Source organism: Typha angustifolia, chromosome 14 (assembly GCF_048772165.1).
Source record: "Typha angustifolia cultivar Huaian chromosome 14, ASM4877216v1, whole genome shotgun sequence".
NCBI classification, from domain to species: domain Eukaryota; kingdom Viridiplantae; phylum Streptophyta; class Magnoliopsida; order Poales; family Typhaceae; genus Typha; species Typha angustifolia.
In genome coordinates, this window is record NC_133252.1 from 9,311,325 (window position 1) to 9,337,382 (window position 26,058).

Sequence of the window (26,058 nt, forward strand, 5' to 3'; positions counted from 1 at the left end):
CAAGTTCAAGTGTGTAATTAACTCCCAATTACTAAAGAGAAGAATCTATGTTTCCAACCAAAGTATCTGGTGCAAGCTGAACATATAGGAGAGTGGAAGCAAGGTGGACAACAATAGAAAGACTCTGTTAGCATAACATGACAGTTACAATATTGGTCAAAATATCATCAGATACAATACATATTGATTAGCAGTTAGAGCACAAAATATACAATAGGTGTGAAACAAAAGTTTCAAGATATAGCTCTTCTTTGCTGTGAACAGTTTAAATAGCACTTACTATAATTTACTACCAAAAATCTCTAAAATGAGAGAAACTTGGAAGATCTATTTAGCTTTCCCCTTGCCGTGAAGAGTTTGAACACTATACTTTTTCTTGGCTTTATCTTTCTTCCCCTTAGAACCAAAATCTGAATCATCATCACTGTCATCCTCGAGCTTACCACGTGATTTCTTCCTAGCATTTGGATATATGAATTCCTTGCAGTTCCTTTTGCGTTCTTGTGTTGTTTCAGCTATTTCCTCCTTCGGTTTCCAAATGAAAAGAGACCTGTAAATAGCAATCAGTTTTACCATGATATGAACAGAAAATAATGTCTAATTTTCAATTGTCTAATCATTAAAATGACAATGAAAATAACTGCATAATTACCTTGAACTCCCTGATGCCAACACATCATCTCTAGGATGTAGCTTGTTCACAGGGCTGATAGTTAATATGTCAGGATCAAACACTTCTGCCAAAAGCTTCCCCGTACTTGTGTCTATGAAATCAATGGGATGTAGTGCAACCCCATTATAGTTCTCACTTATGTAACGACCAATAACTGCGACTGATTCTGAGTGATCCTGTACAGTGCTAACATTGTTTAAAATTACTGTAACAAGATGGAGCACAACTAAAAATCATTTAAATACCAACAGAAAAATGTACATCAAGAATAAGACCTTTGGATCCCACTCAGCTCGGAAAGGAGTCAGGTGGCGATTGAAATCGTGGCTGTGGACGATCTCTCTGCTTGGGGAATCTAAATTGCCAAAGATAGAATCCCACACCCGAATTCGATTATCCTGAGAGGTTGTCAGGATCTTGCTTCCAGTTATTGGTGAGAAATAAGCTGAATTGACGACACGTCCATGAGCAAGACTGGCAAGCGAGGAACCAGCTTCTAGACGACGTGCATCCCAAATCCGAGCCTAGAAATTACCAAAACAAAAGGGGAAGAAAATGAATAAAAGATGTGGGTGGAACTAGATTATAAATAGCCATATTCAAACATATAAGGTTAAGTACACATACAATAATTTCTAGTTATAATGACTCAAATTAAATAGGAGGCGGTCCTTTAAGAAACTCACAAAATGGTCATTTCCACAGCTTAGAAGAAGTTCTGGTTGAACAGGATTGCAGTGAAGCCCAACCACCTTGCTACCCTTATTATGTATTCTAATTGGTTCCCCAGTTTTCGTTCTTGATCGTTCATCCAGTCTTTCAATATTACAGAATGACAACAAATTTAGTATGATCTTTCAATATAAAAGAATAATGACAGAATTATCAAGTTTGCCAGTGCCTAAAACAAGAAAGACAGAAAGTAGGAAGAGTTAGAAGAGACATATCATATTAGATTCCACTTTCCACCACATCCTTTTAGTTTCTCCATATCAAATATTAAAATCATATGGTTCATTATTGATTAGTGCTCCTACAAATTAAGTATCCAATGCACCAAGTAATGAAGTACAAAGAACATAAGACCATGTATCATTAAGACTACAGAAAGAAAAGAAGATGAACAATACAGTACTTCAAATTTTGCCATTGAGAGATACTCACAAGTAAAGATATCCAAAGTTATCAGCCACCAGAAGAAGACTTTTACCAACATTTATATCCATACCATAGAACATGCGCCATGTGGCAGGGCCCTGATACCAATTACAAATTTAGTTTACTATTTGACATTCCAACTACATAGAAAATCAAGAGGACCAACAATGAGAATGTAAATGCCTGTTTAGATAAGTCGGGTGAAAGATATTAGAGCCTAAGAAATCTTAAATGAATGATACATCACAAAACTGAATCCAGATTCCATAACCCTGTTATCTTCTCTACTTCATGTCTAGAGCATATTCTTGCCACAAGTAAATTCTCAGTACAATTACTACAAGTTTCAAGATTTCATAACATAAGAAGCTCACCGCATCTTGCTGACCATAATGGTGAATGTCTTTTACTACATTTTTGGGTTCGGCTACTAAAATTCAGGTACTCATTTTATCTGCAATTTACAACTAAAGTACTTTCTAACAAAATTTATTTTGAAACCTGACTAGGATAAATGATTAATAAAATAGAACCATGGAAAAACTCAGAGCCCTCGATCCCAAGAAGATGCAACTAACGGGATCTAAGTATGTGACAGCACACATATTCAATGAGGTCCATCAGTAGTGATTCTGGATAAGACAAATGCCTAACTTAATCTTCATTTAAAGGAAAAAGGTTTTAAGCAACTTAACTCTTAATGTTGAAACCATAACAGTGTACTTGATGACCCTTCTCTGACACAAGCATTCAATAAACTTTGAGACCACAAAAAGTACTGAAGGCTAGCTCAACTTCTGAAGGTAATGGGCCTCGATTAGGATTGCACAATATAAAGAAAGAAATCTAATTTAGTCCTAGCAGATAGAAAATTACATTCCACCCATCTGGATTAAGATCCAACAAGCAGGATGAGATTCCAGTCTCCAAGTCAGTGCAGCTGATGGTCCCATCTGAGGATGATGTATACAATACTTCATCATTGCGCAAATTAAATCTGAAAGAGGACAAATGCCCATCAAGTATCCATCAATCCCTTTTAAGAAATTATAAGCAAAAACACTTTGAAGAGGACTCTTACTTCATATTGTTAACTATACAAGTGTGTATGGATCCATATATCATCTTTTCCTGTAGCTTACAATAATCCCAAATACCAACTTGCCCTTTCTTTTCAGAAAAAGGAAAAGGAAGATTAGATTGTTATCTACATCATGGCTACATAGAACTAAAGAACGCGTGTCAATATTAAAACTGCCCATTTTAATGCCACGATAACATAATGGTGTGTATGTTATACCTTGTCTCCTGATAAAACAACATTATTCTTAGTGGGATGAAACTCCAGGCAAGTCACGCGCCGACTGTGAAATCTGATATTTCCACACTCCAACTGGGTAGGTATCACAGATGCAAGCTTGATCTAAACATAACAATCACAGCGAGAAAATCAAGAACGTGAATCTCGAGATAAGTCAGCTAATCAATTAGCAGAACAGTCATCCATAGGAAAAAAAAGTAAGCTTAGAGAAGAAGGCTATAGTAAATCAAATTCAAACATCATAGGCATATCAATGTTAGTAAAACATCATGCACCTTTGCTAAATGATCATCTTCATTAAAAATTACTAATTCATGGCTATCAAGAACTATATATAAAAAGAGAACACCAACTAAAGAAAGACAAGATTTAAAGAGATTAATCAACTATTCGTACCATCGGAATTCTAGCTTGCACTTGGCGCTTAAAGATATAACCGAAGGAAGTCTTTGTATTCATCGTGGGCGCTGGAACAACGCCATGCTCCATTGCTACTCGGTGTGGGCACGTCATGGTTGTATGGCCTACGATCATACAACGATGGGCACGAAGGAAGCATTACAAAAATAACTAAAAACAGGACGTAAGATATACGAGAACACCCAATTCTAGGTCTACCATAACTTCACAAACATAATAAGAAAGAGTATCACACTACACAAAAAAATAATAAAAGCATCAGCTTTGTTCATTGAACAATTTTCCCATGGTAGATTAACATATAGGTCCAAGTTGTAACTTCCAAATAGATAGATCAAGGAAAATATTTAGCAACATCATACCAGGCTTTTTACAGAGGAAGCAGGGCTTCATAGGGCAATCTATGTAGATGGCTCCCTTGAAACCCGCTTCATGGCCCTTTCCCTTGCACACCTGAATCCAGCCGAATAAAAATTGGAAAAAATTTTATACAACTTAAAGAAAAGAGAAAAGCATTGGAATTAGAAATTGAATTAGGGGAAGGTAGTCGAGAGATTTAGGACCTTACAAACTTTCTTAAGGCTGATGGTGATGGGAACCTTCATCTTCTTCTCCTTGGCATTCTTGTCTTCCTCTACCTCTTCTTCTTCTCCATCGTCGTCTACTTGTGATTCTACTTGGTCATCTTCTTCCTCATCGGAAGAGGAGGACGACGACAACGACGAGCTCTCCTCATCGGAGTCGGCCTCCTTTGTGTTATGGACAAAGCGTCGCCGTCTCTTGGGTGGAGGCATTTTTGGGGGTTCAAATGTTCGTTCGTTCGTTCGTTCGTTCGTTCTCCGAGTCTCGGAAGTGGAGTTGGGGGATTGAGGGAGGGCAAGCGGGCGGGAGGGAGGGCAAGCGGGCGGGAGGGAGGGCAAGTGAAAAGATCGAACCGGTCAAATGTCAAACGTCAAATGTCGAGCACGCATCGAGCAACTTTGCTTTGGGTTCGCCGCTCGCGAGTTAGTTGCTCCCGAGGCTGCCACGCTTCGCATTTAACCGCCACCAATGGGATATAATATTATTCGGATGTTGTGAAAAAGGGCAGCTTTACAAGAGCTTTTGACCAAAATATCCCTGCCTCAAACTTTTATTTCTTATTGGAATGGATCATAATCCAAATTTAATACAAGAAAGATCTATCGTAATATAGTTTTATTTTTATATAGAAACTCAAACAACTACTGCATTTATGTTTATTGAAACACTAATATATTCAGCTAAGTTTACCTTCATTATTATTCTTTTTCTTTTTTTAACCACATATTAAATATACATCAAATCAAGATCTTATTTATCTCTTCTTTCATAAATCGCTAATAAGTTTTACTGAGAACTACAATAAAATATACTACTTTTGGTATTAAGTTTAGAGGTAATTTATTTTCTATAAAAAAAAGTTTGGAAGAGGCTATAGTTTGGTAAGAGTCCATTTTACAGTGGTAAATGATAATGGTATATCCTATATATATATAAGAATATCCTACGTATTAAAAGGTTGTAACGGAACAAAATAACTTAACTAATAACTATTATCTTCTCCGACTCTAATAATATTCACTATATTTCTATGTATTATCATATCATCTCGGATTATAGCTACAATTAGTCAATATTCTCATGTTGGCGTATGATCTTCTAGCTGATAGGAATAAAGGTGTAATATACTTACAGAGATAGTAGATTTTAGTCAAGATGCTGTAAGGAGTGATTGCATAAAAACTCATTTCTTTGTTGGTTATTGCAATATATATGTATATATATAGACAAGTGTACTTAGGCATTACATGTATGAAATAATCAAAGCTATACTTTTCTTCCATCTCCTCTCATCGACCTGTCACTCTTTTCTCAATCTCCATTGAAGCTTTCTTACATTATTGCCAAAAACCAAAGTCAACCTAATTCTTTCCCCGGATAAGTATATCTTCAAAGAGTAAGAAAACATAGAAAGTAATAAGAAAGGAAGAAGAAGATAAATCGCAGACGACAAAGAATGTAAAAGAATATAATATTGCAAATTGAAGAGATAAATGCGATGGGTAAAATAGTATCTTGTGTATCCAGTGATTTCTAAGAGTAAATTAACACTGGTGAATAACAAAGTCATATTTTTTAGATACAAATTAACACCCTTTTAACGCAAATCCACATCTTTTTGATACAATTTATACCATTTAAATATCTTTTATGGATTTATTTGATATGTTCAAGCATGATCCTAATAAAAAGAGTGTTAAATTTCCACTCAGAAATATTGATCTGCTCACATACAGAAGTGCTGATTCACAGAGAGAAAATACCTTTCCGCAAATGTCAGTGCAAAACCTGCACATATGGATCCTGATTCCATTCATAGAAGAATAAAATCTACACATAATTATTGGCATTCAATTCAACACATGAAGAAAATGAGAATAGATAGATATCCTATTTAGTTGCTCCATTCAACTAGATTTCAACCAAAAAACATATATCATCCAACCAGAATTTATCAAGATATTTTCAGTAAAATCCACTTTTCGGCTCCACTTAGCTCCAAATATAAGGTGGGAACCAAACAAATCTTATGAGATGACAAGTAGCAAGTTGTGCAAATCAACCTGTGAAAAGGTTTTTGACAATAGTGGGCTCCCTTTTAGTTATGGTTTACTGAGTAGTCCTTAAGTTGATCTAATACTGTAGGCCCAAAAGAGAAGTAACAAGAGATCAAAGAGTATGATACTTTTTAAAACTTTATCATGGCAATGGCACACACTTTAAACCGGTTGAACGTAAAAATGGACAAAGCATTTACTTCTAGTCAACCATAACAGTCCACATTAATTCAATTCATTCTAAAGCATGAAAGATCATCTATATCTTATTGCACATTTGCGCTTCATCTGGATTCATGCTTTCTTGACTTTGACAGCAGGTGGGAATATAACCCTGAAAACCCAAGCAGCAAGAATGGCACCAATGAAGGGGCATATCCAGTAGACATAAAACTGTTCCCACGTATTGTGGCGATTTTTAACATATGCCCAGCCAAATGCCTGCAGAAAGGATCAAATTCTGTTACATTTAGGAAATGATATAGGAGAAAAGAGAGACATAAACTAAGTCACAATATATCCAACATAAGTTAGTAGACATATTGAAGATTTTTGCACAAAATTCAAATATTCTACCAAAGTCCTCCATACTCTAACCGTGTCATAATAAAAATATTCTAGTGTAGCAGTTCCTAAACAAAACTTTGTAAAAAGTATTGATCAACCAGTCATATATTGATGCTTCTGACATTATGCTAATAAAGATGCTTTAGACCAAATGTGTGCAGGTCTGTAGGACATTTTCCAAGAAAAGAAAATATAAAAGAACAAGAAATAATTCAGTCCATGTGGAGGTACAGACATAAATCATCAAAAGAAACAGTTTTAGTCTTTTAGACATCTAAACGGCCAATCCAGTTGTTATTGGAAAAGGTTGCATTTCAAAATCTCACTTAGAACAGTGAATACTAAAAGTAAGATATACACCAATGTGTACTTTAGTGGTTTGTACTCTGAGTCACAGTGACGAGATAAACAAGAGAACAATTACTAGCGATGATGGTGCAGATCTACAGGTAGCAAGGAATGTCCAATAAATATTAGTGGAAACATTAAAATCCAGTTAGAAGACAATTACTATCTACATTATCAAGTCCTACCATCACAGCATAGTCGGGCATGCTTCTCATTATACCACATCACCAAAGCCCCATCTCTATCTTCACCATGCAAAACCAACTAGAAACCTTCTGCTTCCAAATTAAGTAAAATACCATGCAACATGATCTGAAGTAAAGTGATGATTGATGTACCTACTATGACTCGCTAAAGAAAGCCCAATATCAATGGCCAAAGTGGCACTGAGCCATTCCTCTATATGTTTGGCCGGTTCTTAAGGTGGTCAATTGGATGCCTAGGCAGTCATTCAAGCACTAGGAGCCAGGTACTTAGGTAGTTTTTGAACCAAACAATTCTAATATAAGTGTTAAGTTTGAAGAACTATTCCTACTTGGGTCCCCAAGTGTACCTATCATTCAAGTTCTATAGGGTTCCTAAATTCCTACTAAATGGGCATTTTTGTCATAGATTCCAACCAAAACTAACCTAATTAGAATGGCTCATTATCAGGCCCTACCCAAAGTGCAGAACAAATTAGTCAAAAATTATTGTCAGTTGCTTTGTTGTCCTAATAGATGTAAGAAGTAAGTAGTTGGTCTTAAGGAACTAAAAGGCCAAGGAATCCATGTGCAAAGTTGAAAACCCTGATATCCTCACCCCTTTCCTCTTTTACATTTATTTAAAGCTACATTCGCACTTTATCTTTTTTCTATTAATAGCTTATTTAAGAAGTTAAAAGTATCTACCTCAGTTTGGTCTAGGTGGTTTTGGTTCTGATTTTGGGTTTGGTCAAGAAAATCTCAGAAAAGGAACTAATAAGAATGTACCTTAGATCAATAATTTTTTTCTTTTCCATAAACAAAGAAGTAATGAAACATGATTGCAGGGAAGATATAATTCTCATTTTCCAGTGCTTCTCAATTAGCCTAATTAATTAAATATGGAATGTACATTATTTATTATACAAATGTAAAGAATATGTTGTTATACAAAGTAACTTTAATAAGTTATAGATGGAACGTGGCTAATTAGGTATGTTCGGAATAGGTCTGGATCACTGTATTCCAATACTTGGTTGAGAAGTTTTATGCGCTATTTTTTCATGGACAAACCCTTTGTAACAATCATCTTCAAAAATGCTTTCCAGCATTGAATAAATAAATTTTTACTCCCACTCCCTACATGCCTTTACCTCTTCAAATCATGGACCTATCAACTAGGAAGACTTTATTGGAATCATTAGGATAATAGATATCCTTTACTTCCATTGTTTCAACTATAACTCCAAACTGTGTGTCAGTTCTTGCTGAAAACAACTGACAGCCAAGAAAATTCAATTGGTAAGGAAGTACCATTGCACTAGGAAACTTGTTTGATGTTTTCTTATAGAAAGTAACTGATAAACAACAAAGTGGAAAAGATGTGCCACCTCTGTTGCTCCGCATCAGGTGGAGATAAAGTCATAGGATCTACCCTTCAGCATTCATCTCACATAAGTTCCCCCATATTTGGTAAATACTTTAGGTGGGCAATGGTAAATTCTCCAATTTCCTTAGATAAACTAGAATAATCTAAGAAAGATTGAAGTATAATTTCTGTTAAATATATCTAATAAATCTACAATTAAGTTGCCCACTTGGAAATTGAAATTCCATCAAATTGGGCATAAACCTTTGAGTAAGGTTAAAAAACTGAGTTTCTTAACTATAATGGTATATAGGAAGAACAACAGAGATGCACAAATGACAAAGAAAACAATAGTGCCAATTAAGGTGTATTTTTGTATTAAAATGCATATGATACTTATATTTCATAATTTTCATCAAGAAGTAAAAGAAATCCCAACCAAGGCACACCATGGTCAATGGCACGCTCATGCTGTTTGAGCTGTGTCAACATGCTAGACTATACCAACAAGTTATTGTGCAAATACAAAACTAATGCAAATAGAGTGTTTTTCAAAATAATCTTAAATTCAATCATGAATGTTCAAATTCCTTGTTCGTGATTTTCTGATTTATTTTTGTTATGCATTAGACCTTGTATAACAGCCGTATGATCAGTCATTTACTGATAGTGAACTTCTCCACTTCAGCATTGATACAACAGACATATTTGAGCCACCAAAATATGTACTTTAGCACATAATTCACATGCCTACTGTACATAGCACAAGCCATTGTGCTCCGATAAAGCTATATAAACATTGTATAGATATCATTTATCATTTATCAGCCTAAGTACGGGTTTGATCAATTGTGAAAGGAGAAATAGGTAAAGGAAGATATATCTCACATTGGCGGGATTCATGGACGGTCCCGTATAACCAGCACCGGCTAGAACCAATGCGACGGTGGAGATGGAAAGCATCCAAGTCTTGACAATCGGATTCCGAGGCCCCTTAGTGACGATCCAGAGGACGGCCAAGGTGATGACGAAGGTGAGGACGCCTTCGGCGATGGCTCCAGTGTGGGGGTCCACCTTCAAGGAAGGCCCACCAAGCATGTGCTTGTATTGAGGAGGCATCAACTCCATGATCGCCAGAGCGCCGGCCACCGCCCCCGCCGCCTGTTCACAATTCCCCCATCATCAATTCGCAACCGAAAGAACAAGAACAACTCTAAAAATAGTAGTTTTTTTTTTCTCCTCCCTCAAGACCTGAGCTGGGAAGCGGAGAGCCATGGAGAAGAGGTTGTCACCGCCGAGGCCCGCGGCGTAGAAAGCGGCGGTGCCTGTGGGGTTGAAGCTGGCCCCGCCAACGGCGTCGCAGATGATGTTGAAGACGAAGAGGAGGAGGGAGATGAGGGCGACGGTGACGACGAGGGAGAAGGCCACGCCACGGATTTGGAGGTAGGATGTGACGACGGAGGTGGCTGTGCCCACCGTGGAGACGCACAGAACCCAGAGGAACGTGATCACCGCATCGCTCACCGCCGCCTTTATCGCACCCATCGCCAAAAACTACCGACACCTTTCCCCCTTCTTCTCCCTTGGTTTATTTTTATGGCCAACTTCTTATCTATCCAAGATTCCAATTTTGGGGGAGTGAGGGATTGGTATAGGCGGTAGGTCAATTACTAATTAGAATGAGAGTCGCATATATGACTGCGAGGGGATTTATTAGGTGAGGGTTTGGATAGGGACGGATATATGAATCCAACAAACACTCAGGCGCAGGAATATATTATCTCCGCTGACAACCTAAACCTGCGGACGCGCAGCTGCCAATCTATCTACAAACCCGGAGGAGAAGGAAAAAGAAGGAGAACAAATCAACACCCGGCCAAAATAGGATAAATTATATGGATAATTATATCTAGACCTTTAACTATGATCTACTCTCACATAGTATTGTTTAATTTTCGTGACATATGAGTTCTTATTTTTTAAGAAGGAATCAGAATCAGAATCTAATTAAACTTTTATTAAATAAATATGTTTGTAGTTATAGAGAGGAGAGAAACAAAGAAAATCCAATGACATTCCCCATTTCCCAGCTGAGCTTCCACATAAAAATTAAAATTAAAATTTTGAAAGAAATTGAAATAGCCCATAAATTTTCCAACCATCACTCTCATACATCTTTCGTTAATTATTCATTATAAAATCAATTTTTAGACTATAAATTATTTTACCTTTATTTTAGAAAAAAAGAAAAGAAAAGTTGAGGATATTTAAATTATTTAACTTTAGTTTTCTTTTTCATTTAATTTTTCTTCTATTGCTAAGAAACCATGTAACTATTTTATATGTCCTTAAAGCAAATCCTAAGAAGAAGAGATTTATACAGTCGCTCTCTCTAGCATAATACTATATAAATAATTATCCATTCCATTGAATTCAACTCGAGATTCACAAAAGCTCATCGTGCTCCTGAGATGCAACAAATTAATGGGTTGAAATTGTCTAAACTTTGAACACGTTTATAGTCGAATAAGCCAAAGAGTGATAGAATTAGTGGGCATATCATTGCATATATTTATGTGCAATTTATTTAAATTCTAATGTAGTGATGTTGTGATTAGTCACCCGCCATCAGATATAGATGTAAACAAATACGAATATGGTTGTTATTCACCATCACCTGTCAGCACTCAGCAATGTTTGAAGGACTACGCAATCAAACTGTATACTTTTATATTGCAGTAGCTGATGAAATACTAGATAGGACTATGTCCAAACTTTGAAGATGATGTACTCGGGATGACTTGTTAGATATGAGCAAGAGATTCCATCGTGACAAGTGAAAATATTTTAATTTTCTTTATTTTTTCTTTGAGAGAAAGATCGTAAATTGGAACAATTACTTAACTTCTAGAGATTACGGGAAGACAATATAATACATAGAATAGAAGAAGGATATAACGATAACTCTTTTATACAAGCCTCACGTTTAACTTATATTAGATTGCACTAGAAATCGAAAAAAGCATAAGCTTGAGGTTACATGATGAATCAAGACGCTAGCAAATTCACAAATGTAGAGAGCCTCGAGTTATATTATGGTTTTGTCGCAATCCAGCAGTCCAAGGAATTTGTATCTTAGAGGATCAAAGATCATCGACCTACATTAGAAAAGAAACAAAGAAATAAAAAATCTATAACACATTAAACCTTGCAGCAAGAGCTAAGCAAAACTAAAAGCATGATCATACAAAAGGCATGGTGCCTAGATTTGATTGGTCATGACACTGCATACAAGAGGCAAACGATTCTTAGTGATGGTGGAGATGATGAGGGAAGAGGAAACGTTGTCCGATACCGACATGAAAAACCCTCATATGACAAGCAAAAATAAACTTTTGTGAAACCCTAGCATAGCTTAACTCTAGTAATGTCGGTTGCGTGCATCTAGCATACAATAAAGTAGTTCGGGATGAAAATATAATAGATAAAATATGGTTATAAATAAAGGTAAAAGTGTAATACATGAGAAGTATTTATTTTCGGTTACAAATTTGCAATATAAAACATCTTACATATAGATAGAATTTAAAATTATTTTCTGAAGTAATTTCATCAAATAATCATTGAGAATATCTAAATTTTATAACTTTTAAGATTCCATTTTAGTGCCCATATAAATGTAAAAATGTAATAAATGAAAGGTAATAACCATTTGTAGGGGTTTTAGTGTAATACACAGGGATATCATAGCTATTGATTAAGTCATCATTTGCATAATTTTTCCACATATCTACTCTCTCTCTTATTACCCACCTACCTCACTAGATTCTTACAAGTATCTAATGCATATCTACAATAAATAAAAATATTTTAATTTAAATATATATGTCAAATTAAAGATATTTGATTTAATTTTTATTTTTTTATTTATACTCTATATTATATCAAAGATAATTATTATAGTAATAACTTCGACGCCCAAAAGATTGTGTTATTAGATGAGCACCTAACAATCTATCAGTAGTGATCTTAAAAATACAATTCAATCTATGAATTTAAGACCATATTACTTTTTTTTCCCTCCAAATGTGGAACTAAACTCAGTACTTAGTGCAGCAAAAAAATAGAGTGAATTTGACACGAACAAATATAGGGTTGAGTCGATTTCGGGCCGAGTCAGACTCTAGAATAGAAAACTCAAGCTTGAAGTTTGGGCTAGCGTAGATCTACCGAAGGCAACCATGGAGGAAGAAGAGTAGATTGGTGGAGGCAACAAACAATGGAGGAAAAGTAGATCATGCCAACGGAGGGGAGGGAGGAGGAGAAGATGAGAAGGATGGCCAGGCAAAGAGATTTTGTAAATAATTACAATATCCGAGCAAGAAAATAAATATGACCGTTATTTATTTAGAGTAGTTGTTAGAGAATGGTGGCACATGGTGAGATTCAGACTTAGAGACCTTACTATGATGCCATGTTAATTCATTAGATATTCTAATGACTTCACTTGTAATTTATGAGAATGATAATTTTTATATTTTATATTCTAAAATATGTTGTGTATTTTAATTGCTATAATACTTTTAATTATACTAAAAGAAAAATTAATTCTCTTTTGGAACTTTTTCAACATGCTTTTCTGTCAATCTGAAGGAAAGCACTGATACTATATTAAATGACTAATTAACTACAAAGCTTAAGCTATGTAGATAATGAATCAACAATTTATACCATGCTTTTAACAAAACTATCTAAAATCTACCGGTTAGTTTTTCATGAATTTTGACACCAATATACTTGAGAGAAACTAATCACTTACCTTAGGAAATTGGTGTAGTTTCTAAGTTGTTCATAATTGAGTTTTGACTATAGTAGATCATTTAAAAAAAAATTAAATACCCTAATACCAGCTCATCAGCTCAGTAGACAACCGCTAACACAGTATCATTTTATGTTAAAATATCAAATAGGATAGTAATTTATGAATAATTTTATTTAAACCTTCTAATCTATCACTTATTTTCATATACACCTAATGAACTTATTTTTAAGTACTTACGGACTCCTTAAATTATTGAAACCTCTCAAATTCTTATTATATTAATATTTTATTATTTTTTCCATCTATATATTATCATGTAATTCACTTGTGACTAAATTTATCAACTTTATACCATTCTTTTTTGGAGGGAAAAAAGAAAGAGAAATATTAATATACCAAAATACTGGTATAAGTATAGGGGTAGGTATTTTACGGGTCAAAGATGCAAGCTTGCATTAGGCCGTGACGGAAGTATCAACCCGTTCCGTTCCCTGGCAGTCGCAGTGGGCCCGGCCCGTTCCTGACGAATGACTTAACCACAAGAAATAAGGCATTGTCCGTCGTCTTCTTCCGCACTTGACGATAGAAGTAATACCATACCAATCACGCTACTTCCCCTCATCCTTATCCTCATCTTTTATCTCTTATAGTCTTTGACCAAATTAGTCGTCTTCTAGACTTTATTTACCAAAATGAATCACAATTCAAAATTAATAGTCAGTAAATCAAACAATTAATTTATTAGCTTTTTACTTTTACATAAATTTTATTGATGAAATTAAGGCACTGGACTGCTTAATTTAGAAATGAATATTTAGTTGAAGCTTAATCAGAGCTTAAATGAGAAAAATATAGATAATATATATACATTAAAAAAATTTAGAGTAGTCTATATAATTTTGTACTCACTACTCAGTTACTCATCCAAATTGTAACTTTAATACTATTCAACATTTCTAAAATTGTAAGATGTGATTTATTTTGATAAATAAATAAATAAATAAATAAAGGGTAGTTTGGTAATAATAAAACTCTCTTATCTCTTGGCCCCCTATTTATTGTTACGGACACCCATACCTTTCCATAGCTCTTGGGTACTCTGGTCATCATGTTACTTGCCTCGAAAACCACAGGCCTATAAAATACATCGCGGGTCGTCTTAACATAGAACGTGTCGCTTCATTATTGGATCATCGTGGCGGCCAAACGGTGCGGACCCGCCTGCACCACGTTATCATCTGCTTTCTGCGATCAGTTTCTTTTTTTTTTTTTTTAAAGAATATATATCATTCCAGGCCCCTACATTGTGTGTTAATTCGGATCTGTACCTTTCGAAAACCAACAAGGTGCGAATCAGAATAAACGTGAAAAGCATGGTGCAAATTTACAAAATTCCTGATCTCAGAGGGAATTTTGCATTTAACACCCTGTATAAGTCATAAACTACATCATATATATATATATATATTTAGTGTAAAATAAAATAGTATTATTGGGTAGATAAAGTAAGCGGGCCTTTATTCATGCTACAGATTGGCTTTCTAATCAGGATCACAATTCTAATTAATGGAATTGGTGATATTTTTAGTTGATGCTATTTTTGTCACCATTATAGTCTAATGATCTAATCTTACAATAGAATCTATGACAACGGTTGTGAATTTTGAATTCTTTCATAAACATTAGGGTTTATATTTAGTAATTTTTAATTAAAATATTATATGTACATATTTTAGTTTTTATTTTTTGGGAGGGTTTCTGAGTTTGTGCAACCTATATGTGAAATAAAAAGTTATACTAGAAAAACCTGAAGGCAATTATTGGATAAATATAGGGTCTCAAATAAAATCTAGATAAATCTAGGGTCCTATATACAAATTTCCCACCAATCACACGTCGCCCTCGCTATTTAGTGATCAATATACGGAGCCAAAATATCCGCTCCACTTTCTCGCCTATCCCTTCTTCGATACTCTTTCTTCTCTGTGATCCGGAGGAGAGGAGAAAATTTAAGCGAGATGGCGAATTCCACCCTGCCTTCGCTTTGGCAATCATCTCTTGTGATGCTCCTAATGATTTTGACTGCTGATCTCCTCTCACACCAGGTCTTTTTTTCGATTTAATAAGTTCCTATTAGATTGCAATCTTTTAGGAGCTTTTATCCTTTATGTTGAACTCAATACTAAATTGATAACGTTGTCGAGATGAAGACTGCAAAGATCTAACTAACTGGTTTGACGAGTTTTTTGAGAGCTCACTTTAAATCAAAGCTCCTTTTTGTGGGACGGATCATGATGTCCTGTTTTTTTGTAGCGCTCATAGATAAGGGGGATTTCTTTGAACAATACAAGTGTTTGTATATGTTGCGCCGTTGACCGTTTTGGTTTTATAAAAATTCCTTTTTTGGTGGCTATTTTACTTCAATTTTAACATTCTAATTTCCAAGTCTGCACTTTTGTATGCTTATTCTCCATTGTTTCCTTATCACTATATTCGTCTGCAGGCTGTCGCAGTGAAGCCAATACCAAAGCTCAGGACCGATTCAATGATTCTTCAGGTTCCTTCTTTTATCAAGTTAAAAGGGGCTTCCCAAGTGCTATCGTTTTCCTTTTCTTTCTTTCGTCTTAGAGTTTATAAATCGTCTTGTTGGTTGTGTCAATCCAGAATGCAATCGTAGACAAAATTAATACACACCCCGGTGCCGGTTGGAGAGCTTCCACTAATCCCCGTTTCGCAAATTACACAGTAAGACTTATTTACTCAACCTCAACCTTGAGTCGTCGATGTAATAGAACATCTACTTTTACATGTTCTGGAGTCTGAATGAGCCTTGTACTCGTGCAGATTGGCCAATTTAAGCATATTCTTGGAGTGAAGCGAACACCTCAGAATGAGTTGGAAGATATTCCTGTGAGAACTTATCCGAAATCTTTAAATCTTCCAAAGCAATTTGATGCAAGGACAGCTTGGTCTCAGTGCAGCACTATTGGGAGAATCCTTGGTTAGTTGCACTAATTTTCATGCTTTAGTTTAGACTTCAGAGGACCCAAATCCTTTATAGGAGATGCTGACATTTGTTTTTCCTTTTCGTGCTTCCTTGCCTCGTTATTTTACGGCGTAATTGCTGATTTTGGTGAACAGATCAAGTAAGTTGATCAATATTCTTCATTGCTTAATTATATAGTTCAGGAAAGGTTTTAGATGCACTAAAAAGGTATGAAATCTTGATGAACAGGGTCACTGTGGCTCTTGTTGGGCTTTTGGTGCTGTGGAGTCGCTATCAGATCGATTCTGCATTCATTTCGGCATGGTAAAGTGTACCTGCAGCTTCTATGAAGATTTCCTAAGTGCTGCCTATTTCTTATAGCTAAGTAATGATTTACTCCATCGCAGAACATTTCCCTGTCTGTCAATGATCTCCTCTCATGCTGTGGTTTTATGTGTGGAGATGGTTGTGATGGTGGTTATCCGATATATGCATGGCGCTACTTTGTCCAGAATGGTGTTGTTACTGAAGAGGTACTAAAATTTATTGTAGTCTCACAGTCAACCTTTCGTTATCTATGTTCTTTTCTGAAATATCTGTCTTCCTCAATCTCGGCATACTTCCTCTGCACTATCACTCTTCTGCAATTTTCTTTCAAATTCTTAGGTGAGCATCAAGCTTATATTTGCTTTGCAATATGATAAAATGAAGATGTGGGCAGTTCTTTCTATTGTAGCCTACAATTTGTGGTTCTTTCTGTTACCCTGGTTTTTTTTTTCTTGCTACCCAATCAGCAAAGGCTTTGAATATTGATTGTATTTCTTCATCCTTGGGTGCATTCCAGTGTCAGAACTTGCTGCTGCATATGATGGGGCATATTCCTAATTAGATTGCTCTATTTATTGTTTAATTATTACGTTGGAATTCCTTTCTTGTGCGATCGAATTTATCCCTTTTGCTGAAGTAATAAGTGAGCTGGCTACCCTAACTTATACAAAAGCATAGAAGCATTACGTAAAGCGATGACAATTAGTCAATCCAGTTTGTAACTAATCCCATTGTCATGTCAAAATTCTGTTTATGGTCAGAATCAAGAGAGCACTGTATATTGATGAAGTTATAGACATGCCTACGGAAGTAATGGCAAGTTCTCTCTTGCACACTTGCTAATTTGTGAAGTGATAAGCTTTCATCCTGGTCAAGCAGAAGCCTCTTCTGTTTCACATTTATTAGTGTATATTCCTGGAGAGTACTGATTTGTTGACAAAATACTGTTGCATACTGAAGCTACATTGTATATAAAATTTTGGAAGCATAGGAGGGTTTTGTAGTAACTTAGTAAGTACTAAGTTGATATGTAGAATTACTATAAGAAGTTATGGCTTACCAATAAATACCAAATTGTTTGAGATGGGCATGTTTCTCTCAAACATAAATATATAGGCAAAAATTGCACCTCTTGATAGTCATCTTTTTCGTTGATGTTCACTATGTGCTTCTGTGATCTCTTACGAGCTTTGAGTGCAAGAATTTAGTTGCCTAACATCCAACTGGATGTACAGTCTTTAACGAGTTAACATTTCATCTTGCAGTGTGACCCATACTTCGATGACATTGGATGTGCCCATCCAGGCTGTGAACCTGCTTATCCAACCCCACAGTGTGAGAAGAAGTGCAAAGTTAACAACCTTTTCTGGGAGAAGACTAAGCATTTCGGTGTCAATGCATACAGAGTAAACTCTGATCCGCATGATATCATGGCAGAGGTCTACACAAATGGCCCTGTAGAAGTTGACTTCACAGTTTTTGAGGTACAAATTTAAAGCAATCCTATATGCTAAGATTGCTTTTTTCCTTTCCCTTCATTTATGTGAACTGTTACATTGGTAAGGTTAGTCGTGGAAAATCTTTATACTCAGCCTTTTCATGGTATATTTGTGTTTCTACATGAAAGAAGGATGACAGGGTTCAACTACTTTTTAGCTTATTATTGCTGATTTACTGATATCTTCATCATCGATAGGATTTTGCTCACTACAAGTCAGGAGTGTACAAGCACATTACAGGTGATGTAATGGGTGGCCATGCCGTTAAGTTAATTGGATGGGGAACCAGTGATGAGGGCGAGGATTACTGGGTATGCTGTCTACCCTTTGGTTCTGAATGCTGACACTTATCTAATCAAATCTGACTTTCGTTATCTCTCTTCTTGCAGCTTCTTGCTAATCAATGGAATAGAGGATGGGGTGATGTAAGTTGATGAACAACATCTCAACATCTCAATCATTACAAATACTATTTTTGTGGGGATCTTTTATAGTAGGTTCTAAGGCATTCCCTTTTATGGTTTGTGCAGGACGGATACTTCAAGATTTTGAGGGGAACGAACGAGTGTGGAATTGAAGATGATGTGGTTGCTGGTTTGCCTTCATCCAAGAACTTGTTCATAAACTATGCAAGCAGTGATGTAATTGGTGATGCTTCTGCTTGATCATAGATATTTTATGTACCACTACCTATATTTATGCTGTCAAAAGGTTAAATTTCCAACAGGTATGAGGGTAATGTAGATTTTCCTTCTTGTTGGTTGCTAATGTAAAATGGATGAGGATGCTCCAATAATTCAAGATTGTACTTTTAGCGCTCTTAAATTAATTGTCGCCACAAGTCGTGGTTGTTTCAACTTTGTTGAAATTTGCATGCTTTTTTTTTTCCTACACTAATTTTATCTAAACAAGTGGATTTAGACATGCAATTGGCTCAGACATACCATGAAGGGGTACATCATTTAGTCGCCTTGAACTGCTACATTGTGGAATTTAACTTAGATGTGCTGGTGGATATCCTTCTCACGAAACTACTAAAACCATGGAAGCAATGGCTGCAGACATGACTGCGAATTTAGTATCTAATTGTGAGAGAATAAAGTGTTCTTAGTATTGGAAGGAAGGTGCTCAGGAAATGCAACTTCGTGGTTTGGATTCATCTGCTGCTGCGGTAGTTTTGTCTGCACTGTCATTATCATTATATATACAATAAATAATAGTATGTGTATTTCGATAAACGAACTGCTGCAAAAAGTTTATCCTCATTTAATAAAATCATTACGTATACAAAAAGATGGTGCATAATCCATTGCTCTGGTCCTTTTTAGAGTATAAGCCAGCTTTTTTGCAATTTAATTATATTTAATTGTTTAATTTAACATATAAAATTGAGTGCATATATTTTCTGTAATTGATGCATATTTTATTATAATAAGGTGTATATAATTTATATATGTGATGCACCTTAAAATTTGTTATTATAAATTAAAAAATTAAATGTAATAAAATTGCAGAAGACACAGAATGAGCAATCAGCTACGCATAAGAGCCGATGAGTATTTTTCATTTTAATCCCCCCAGGGAACAAGGTTTACATACAAATAGTAAATGCAAATATAGGCATATTTTTAATTTGTGTATGGATCTATAACTTCTCTCCTTTTTGTTTATCACGTTTATGTAGTTGTATATAAACCAAACTATGGCGAGTAGATGCTTCATTGGTGTAAATATTAACATATAAAAAGGTGACTGTCGCACTTACTATCTATCGCCCATTAGATCAATTTCTGCCCCATTCCAGGTACCAAAGTTTGATAGCTAAAGCAAAAGTGATGAGCAAAGTGGATGATCATGGGTATATACTAGTGTAGCTCTGAATCAAAAATTACAGAACAATGTGTTTGAACATATCAACATGGCATGTGTCAAAGCCCAAAATGGATGAAACGAAATACAAGCTTTCCCTAGTTCAACTGTTTCAAAGATTCATTCTCGCTAAGGAACTCCCTCTAATGTAATATCATTGTTTGCTCGAATCATCAACTGCAGGAACCTCTCCTGGATAACTAGACAAATCTGTGTCAATTAAGGCTGAGAGATCGTATGGCTGTGCAGATGCAGCACCGCTTTCCAAGAGCAAAGATGACTTGATTGCTTCCAGATCAGCCTGGCTAGGTACTGTATTTGATGCCTCAGGACTATTTGAGCCAGATGTTGAGACACTGGACAGTTGGATGTCTTCAATTCTGCCACCATACATGGGCTTGTTCTTTCTAACAGCATCCATTTCTTGTCCAGTTGGCACGAAAGTTCGTGATCGATATTTTCTTGCTCCATCATCACCCTCGTTGTTATTGTAGAGTACGTACTCATGATAAGTAGGGGCAAACTGCAGTAGAATGAAACTTGTAAGAATAAGTTAAGGCAAAGAGTGACATCATTAGTAAAATTAGGTTGATATTCCAATATTACAATCTACTGGGCGATCACCTGGTGGACCGTGTCGTGATAGAAATCATTGAACTTCAAAGCATGAGCAAGGCTTCCCCTGAAACCGCCAGATGCACCAATATTGGCACCTGCATATTCTTTGTAAGGGAAGGCAAAAAGGTGGCCAACAGCTGCTACAAGCATCTCAATGCATAAAATGAAGTTCTGAAAGTCAGCAGCTTCTTCCGCATTTTCTATAAATCCAGACTTGGCAGCTAGGAAAACCAGGACACCCTGCAAAATAGATGGATCTCAATGTTTACCATAAAGGTAAGATATGTTTATGTTGACAGAGTGAGAAGCCAAATTTTATTTGTGCTAACTGGAGGTACTTTCCCCACTACCTGCAGGATCTTGATATGCTATATGCACAAGAATCATCAGCATGACAGTCTGAAGCAGGCACTGGCAGGCTTCAAAACCATAGGTACAAAAAATAATAATAATAATAAGAAACAGAATTTCGAAAGAATACCTGCCAATAAGTGAGGAAAACAACTGATTTGATCATTACAAACTTTGGCACTGGATTGAATGGCTGAAGAAGATCTCTGCACGCCACATAGAATAAGGCAAGAGCATACAGTGCCATCGAATATGAAACTGTATAAATGATTGTGATGTAAAGGTAGGACTGATTCACGCTAAAATTTCCATCTTTATACTTTCCCTTTGCATACAGTATGAAGGTAATCACAACCAAAATAGGCTTAAGAATCACAAACTGCAAACAACCTTGTTTGCATCTTCGTATGAAACGCCTGTTGGATAACAAAGTCTGATTCAGTAAAGTGAACATGATTGAATTTATCAAAAAGAAAACACTTCAGCAGATTAACATGTGAAGTGGTTGGCATTTAATTTGCAAGAAACAATCATGCAGAGAGGTGAATAAAAGGACTATTAAGTATTAACGCACCCATCCAAAGGAATAGCTGGAAAGCAGCATGTCATCAGGAACCATGATGGCTTCAGGACTCGGCCATTCAGGCTCAACACCACAGCACCTGGGCCGCCAACCCACGCCAAGCAGAGTGAAAGGAAATTATAGATCACCCAAGCATCATAACTGAAATTTGTCAAAATACAAAATCAAATTAACTAAAGCTTCCAAAGGACTTTTAAATGCATTTTTCCCAGCACTTTCCAAGAAGCAACTAACTTTTCGTATATTGATACATGAATGAAATATCAAGAAGAACAATAACATATAACAATTAGCAGGTTAATTGAGAAGCAAATGACATACAAGAAAGTTTTAAGGACAAAGAATTACTGGGAATATTATTGATTTTCTATCAAATTAATAACAAATCTAATATTTAGACTGAAATTGAAGGTAACAGAAAGATAGTTATTCATTATATAGTCGGAGAGTGAGATGAAATACAGCCATAAATACTTAGATGGAACAATATACTTGTCAAAATTATAATGCATAATATTAGAAAATCTGTATTTCCATCTACATGTCTAAAAAGAGTATATGCCAACTTAAGATATACGAAGATGAACACATGAAAAGAATGCACTGTGCAGCCCAATCAAATATGATTGGTCAAAAACTACCAACACTATCTCGTAGTTATGAGTCCTTATTTGTAAGCTTATACTGTAGTGCAATGTTTGGAATGCAGTCTAATGTCGGCCCAAATTAACAAGAATATATCATGCATTCACAGTTCAAATCTTCTTGACACTTAAGCCAATGAAATTTGACAAGACCAGGATAAGTCTTTGGGTTAGTAACTAATGGTGTTCACAAATGCCAAAGTTCAACCCTTATTTCACCAATGACATTTATTTAATTTAGGTCTGTTTTTCTCTTTTGTTGTTAGTTAAATTAGCAAACTGTCAATTTGAAAAGCCTAGATGTCGCCCACATAATCAGATTGAGTCATCAGATGAGCCAGTAAATTAAAAAAGCAAGGGAGATCAAATATGACCAGCCACTATTACTAGGCTCAACTAGGATGGACAGACCGTAGAGTAGGACCTAAAAAACTTCTTAATTGAGCCCAACCCCTTCCCAATTAGTTCTCTTAGTTCCTATCCTACAGGAGGACCCAAAAGAGGCAATAATTCAAACCCCTATGGTAAACTCTCCACCAGGGTCATGCCCCTATTGAAGATTTAATATGAAATGCTCTCCTCTGTTGAATATATTGTAGTAGATTAACTACTCTTGTTGTAACCTAACCGAACGGATACTTAGTCATAGCTAGGCTTGTGTTCTTAGAGACCTATTATTGCATCATTCAACTGTAGACAAGCACATAAAATGAAAGAACATACACTACCTTTTAAGTTTTAAGAGAAGACCTCTTTCTATACAACCAGATGCTGATATTCAACCCATCAGCAAAAATGCCCATCTCCAAACTCAAGTCCACCACATGCATATGTATGTATACACAATAAGACGACTGACAAGGATGCAAATTAATTTGCAAGCACTAACTTTAAATTTTTTATTTTTTTTGAAGAACTATTTCTATGATTTACAACACAACCTCCAATGACACAAACTTACAGTACATTAGTTTCACTTTATATGGATTACATTGTGGGATATTCTTAACATATTCATACACAAGAAATACAAGTATATGAGGTCACTAGTATATATGTTTTCTTATCTGGACTCGTTGTTAATGCCACTGACTATGTCATTATGTAACTACAACATCTCTAATAAGTATAATGTAAAATTTAAAAGATTATATGTGTATAACCCAAGAAATGTTTATTTGCCAATAATGAAAAAAACTGGAAATAAAGCATAGACAAGCTTAGGTGATCAAACTTACACTTCTCGAATTGAATTGAAGTAAATTGATCTATCAGGAAAGACAAGGGACAGAAAAGACATCACAGAATAGACCTGCCAAAAAAGATTATTAATTGATCCAGAAGAAATCGATAAAAGCTGCATAATCTCAGTACTCTTTAACAATCAAAGCACATCAACTGACAAATATCATTAGAACCAATTATGTGGATCCTTTATTTGTTTTTACCAACAGCTAAATCCTTCAATGAAGAAAGCTTTGCTCAAAGAATTTACCATCTCTATCCAAGTTAACTTAATTCTTCTTCATTTTTAGGTTGCTAAGTTCATTCAAACCCTTATATTACAAAGTAAACAGAAAATCAACAATATAAATGTAAAATATTAAAAAAGGTGGGCAATGCAACAAACAATGATGTAAGCAACTAGCACAAGCAACAAAAACACCAAATCAAGACCTACTTTACCTGTGAAAAAGAAGGTTTCATATGTGAAAAAACAAAAGTTCCTATGGAACAAATTTCTTGTCAAAAGGGTGCCGGTGTATGCTCAGTAAGAATATTTGGCAGGACTACACAAGAGAGCATGAGAAAATGGTTGAAGATGGAATATAAAAGAAGAAGAAACTTCAATGTAGTACTTGTGAAACTAATAAGGGCAGCCCCTGACAATGCGGGGTCTGAGAAAGAAAATTTATGCAACCTTCCTTATTTCGAGAGGTTGTTTTAAAGTTTCACAAGTACCACATTGAAGTTTCTTCTTCAATATAGAATCAGCTTGAAGATTGTTACAGAACTAGTAGTTAGTCAAGCTTGATATAATGGTAGAGGACATTGGATGCCGAAATTGGAAAGACAGAAAATCATAATCATTATAGGGTCAAAATCAAAGATCAGGCCATACACCTGAAATCCGTGGTAAAAGATAATAGCTCTAGCGAATAGCTTAGGAGATAATCATTCCTCACTAGAAGATGCTGGATAACGTTAATCATTATGGTTAGAACTCAATGGTATCATACAAAGGGAGCAGCAGAAAATTATTGTACCACTGCAATGGTGTCCGGAACAACCATTGAGAAATTTTACAATAAGAGAGCAATTAGCAGAACAGCCATACAGTCAGAAATTCCATGTGACAAAAATGATGAAGATAACATAAATTAATTACACTACAATGATAAGAAGAAGAAAAAAAGCAACACTGTGTATACTTGGGTTGTCCGGAACTACTGCAATGGTGCCCGGGACAACCATTGAGAAACTTACAATCAGAGTACAATTAGCAGAACAGCCATTAGATCAGAAATTCCATGTGACAAAAATGATGAAGATAACATAATTACTTACACTATAATGATAAAAAAAAGCAACACTAGCGTATATATTTGATTTTCTTAAATTTTCTTTCACCCAAGCAACCAACTTTATTATATACATGCACTTAACGTACAGAGATGTCAAACATTAGACACCGCAATAGTTAAAACAAAAGGAAACAAAGAAAAGAACCCAAGCTTGCGCACTGCTAAATTTCTTAATTCCAATACTTATTAAAGCAAAGCTAGTGCTTCAATTTCCTCAACAATAATAATAGCAAGCAGCATTACCGGCACCATGAAGATCATACGAACAATGAAGCGCTGGTAAGTAGGCTCTGTGTAATTGAGGAGGTGCCGATAGATGTGGAGCAACGCCAGCACTGTCGCTCCGACCGCGCACGGCAACGCGACGACGACGAAAAGTATGTGCGCCATCCGGATCAATTAGAAAAAACAAAACCAAGCGACTACCAATTCACTTCGGCAAAACGCACCATTGGAGAAAGGGGAGAAGAACAAGCCCCCTCCTCCATAGGCAGGAAAGGTATTTCCTCCCAGGAGCAAACCCTAGAACCGGAATTCGAAGCTTGGGCTGACGAATTCGACTTCGGGTACAGTAGGAGGGATCCGATTGGGTAACAAATCGAATTGGGATTCCAAAAGAGATGTGTTGGTAGATCGCTAGGCGGAGGAGAGGGATCGCGCGAAGGAGGGGGGAGGGAGGAGATGGCAGCTCACACTGTGCGGATTTGGATTTCGCTGGCCGTCGAAAAAGAAACTTCGGTGAATAAATTAGGAACCCAAATACGGCAAGTTTGGTGAGCCGATTGGTCTTCTTAAAATTACTTGGCGCATTTTTTTTATAAAAAAAATAATAATTAAAAGGATAATAAATACACTAAAAGGTCTTAAGCCACTCTGCTGTTGTCTAAATCTGATACTAATAGTCTGGCTTCTATTTATTCTCTATATCCTAATCCCGCTATGACCTGTTATTCCGTCAGTTTAAACTGATGTGAAACTTAACAACGGGAGAGGGAGAGGGACTTAAATGAAATATATATATATATATATATATATAATCGGCTACTAGTGGATAACATTTTCCTTTTTTAAGGAGAAGGCCCGTGTCATCTTATTTC

At 35.8% G+C, this 26,058-nt stretch overlaps 4 protein-coding genes across 5 annotated transcripts; 1 reads left to right on the forward strand and 3 right to left on the reverse strand.

The window, feature by feature from the left end:
• Positions 1-95: 95 nt before the first annotated feature.
• Positions 96-4,478, reverse strand: LOC140776775 (DNA damage-binding protein 2). 2 transcript variants are annotated; one of them, XM_073120629.1, is made up of 11 exons: positions 4,136-4,478; positions 3,935-4,025; positions 3,549-3,676; positions 3,132-3,254; positions 2,913-3,001; positions 2,708-2,828; positions 1,838-1,929; positions 1,360-1,489; positions 949-1,197; positions 653-849; positions 96-550 (listed from the first exon to the last, which is right to left on the reverse strand). In XM_073120629.1, the coding sequence occupies exons 1-11, from the start codon at positions 4,364-4,366 to the stop codon at positions 328-330; spliced, it is 1,674 nt and encodes a 557-aa protein (XP_072976730.1). In that variant the 5' UTR covers positions 4,367-4,478; the 3' UTR covers positions 96-327. The 2 variants fall into 2 exon arrangements, with proteins under 2 accessions (XP_072976730.1, XP_072976731.1); XM_073120630.1 differs by having other exon boundaries at positions 4,141-4,279.
• A 1,840-nt stretch (positions 4,479-6,318) lies between these two features.
• LOC140776703 (aquaporin SIP1-2) lies at positions 6,319-10,483 on the reverse strand. The gene is made up of 3 exons (XM_073120515.1): positions 9,929-10,483; positions 9,566-9,838; positions 6,319-6,652 (listed from the first exon to the last, which is right to left on the reverse strand). Exons 1-3 carry the CDS (start codon positions 10,220-10,222, stop codon positions 6,506-6,508), a joined length of 714 nt encoding a protein of 237 aa, XP_072976616.1. The 5' UTR covers positions 10,223-10,483; the 3' UTR covers positions 6,319-6,505.
• Positions 10,484-15,434: 4,951 nt separating this feature from the next.
• Positions 15,435-19,168, forward strand: LOC140776634 (cathepsin B-like protease 3). Its single transcript, XM_073120401.1, has 11 exons — positions 15,435-15,604; positions 16,003-16,056; positions 16,164-16,244; positions 16,344-16,500; positions 16,641-16,645; positions 16,735-16,809; positions 16,893-17,018; positions 18,078-18,296; positions 18,509-18,622; positions 18,701-18,736; positions 18,842-19,168. Exons 1-11 carry the CDS (start codon positions 15,518-15,520, stop codon positions 18,974-18,976), a joined length of 1,089 nt encoding a protein of 362 aa, XP_072976502.1. The 5' UTR covers positions 15,435-15,517; the 3' UTR covers positions 18,977-19,168.
• A 976-nt stretch (positions 19,169-20,144) lies between these two features.
• Positions 20,145-25,725, reverse strand: LOC140776325 (uncharacterized). Its single transcript, XM_073119989.1, has 6 exons — positions 25,205-25,725; positions 23,615-23,688; positions 21,724-21,873; positions 21,280-21,565; positions 20,805-21,038; positions 20,145-20,703 (listed from the first exon to the last, which is right to left on the reverse strand). Exons 1-6 carry the CDS (start codon positions 25,349-25,351, stop codon positions 20,335-20,337), a joined length of 1,260 nt encoding a protein of 419 aa, XP_072976090.1. The 5' UTR covers positions 25,352-25,725; the 3' UTR covers positions 20,145-20,334.
• Between the last annotated feature and the right edge of the window lie 333 nt (positions 25,726-26,058).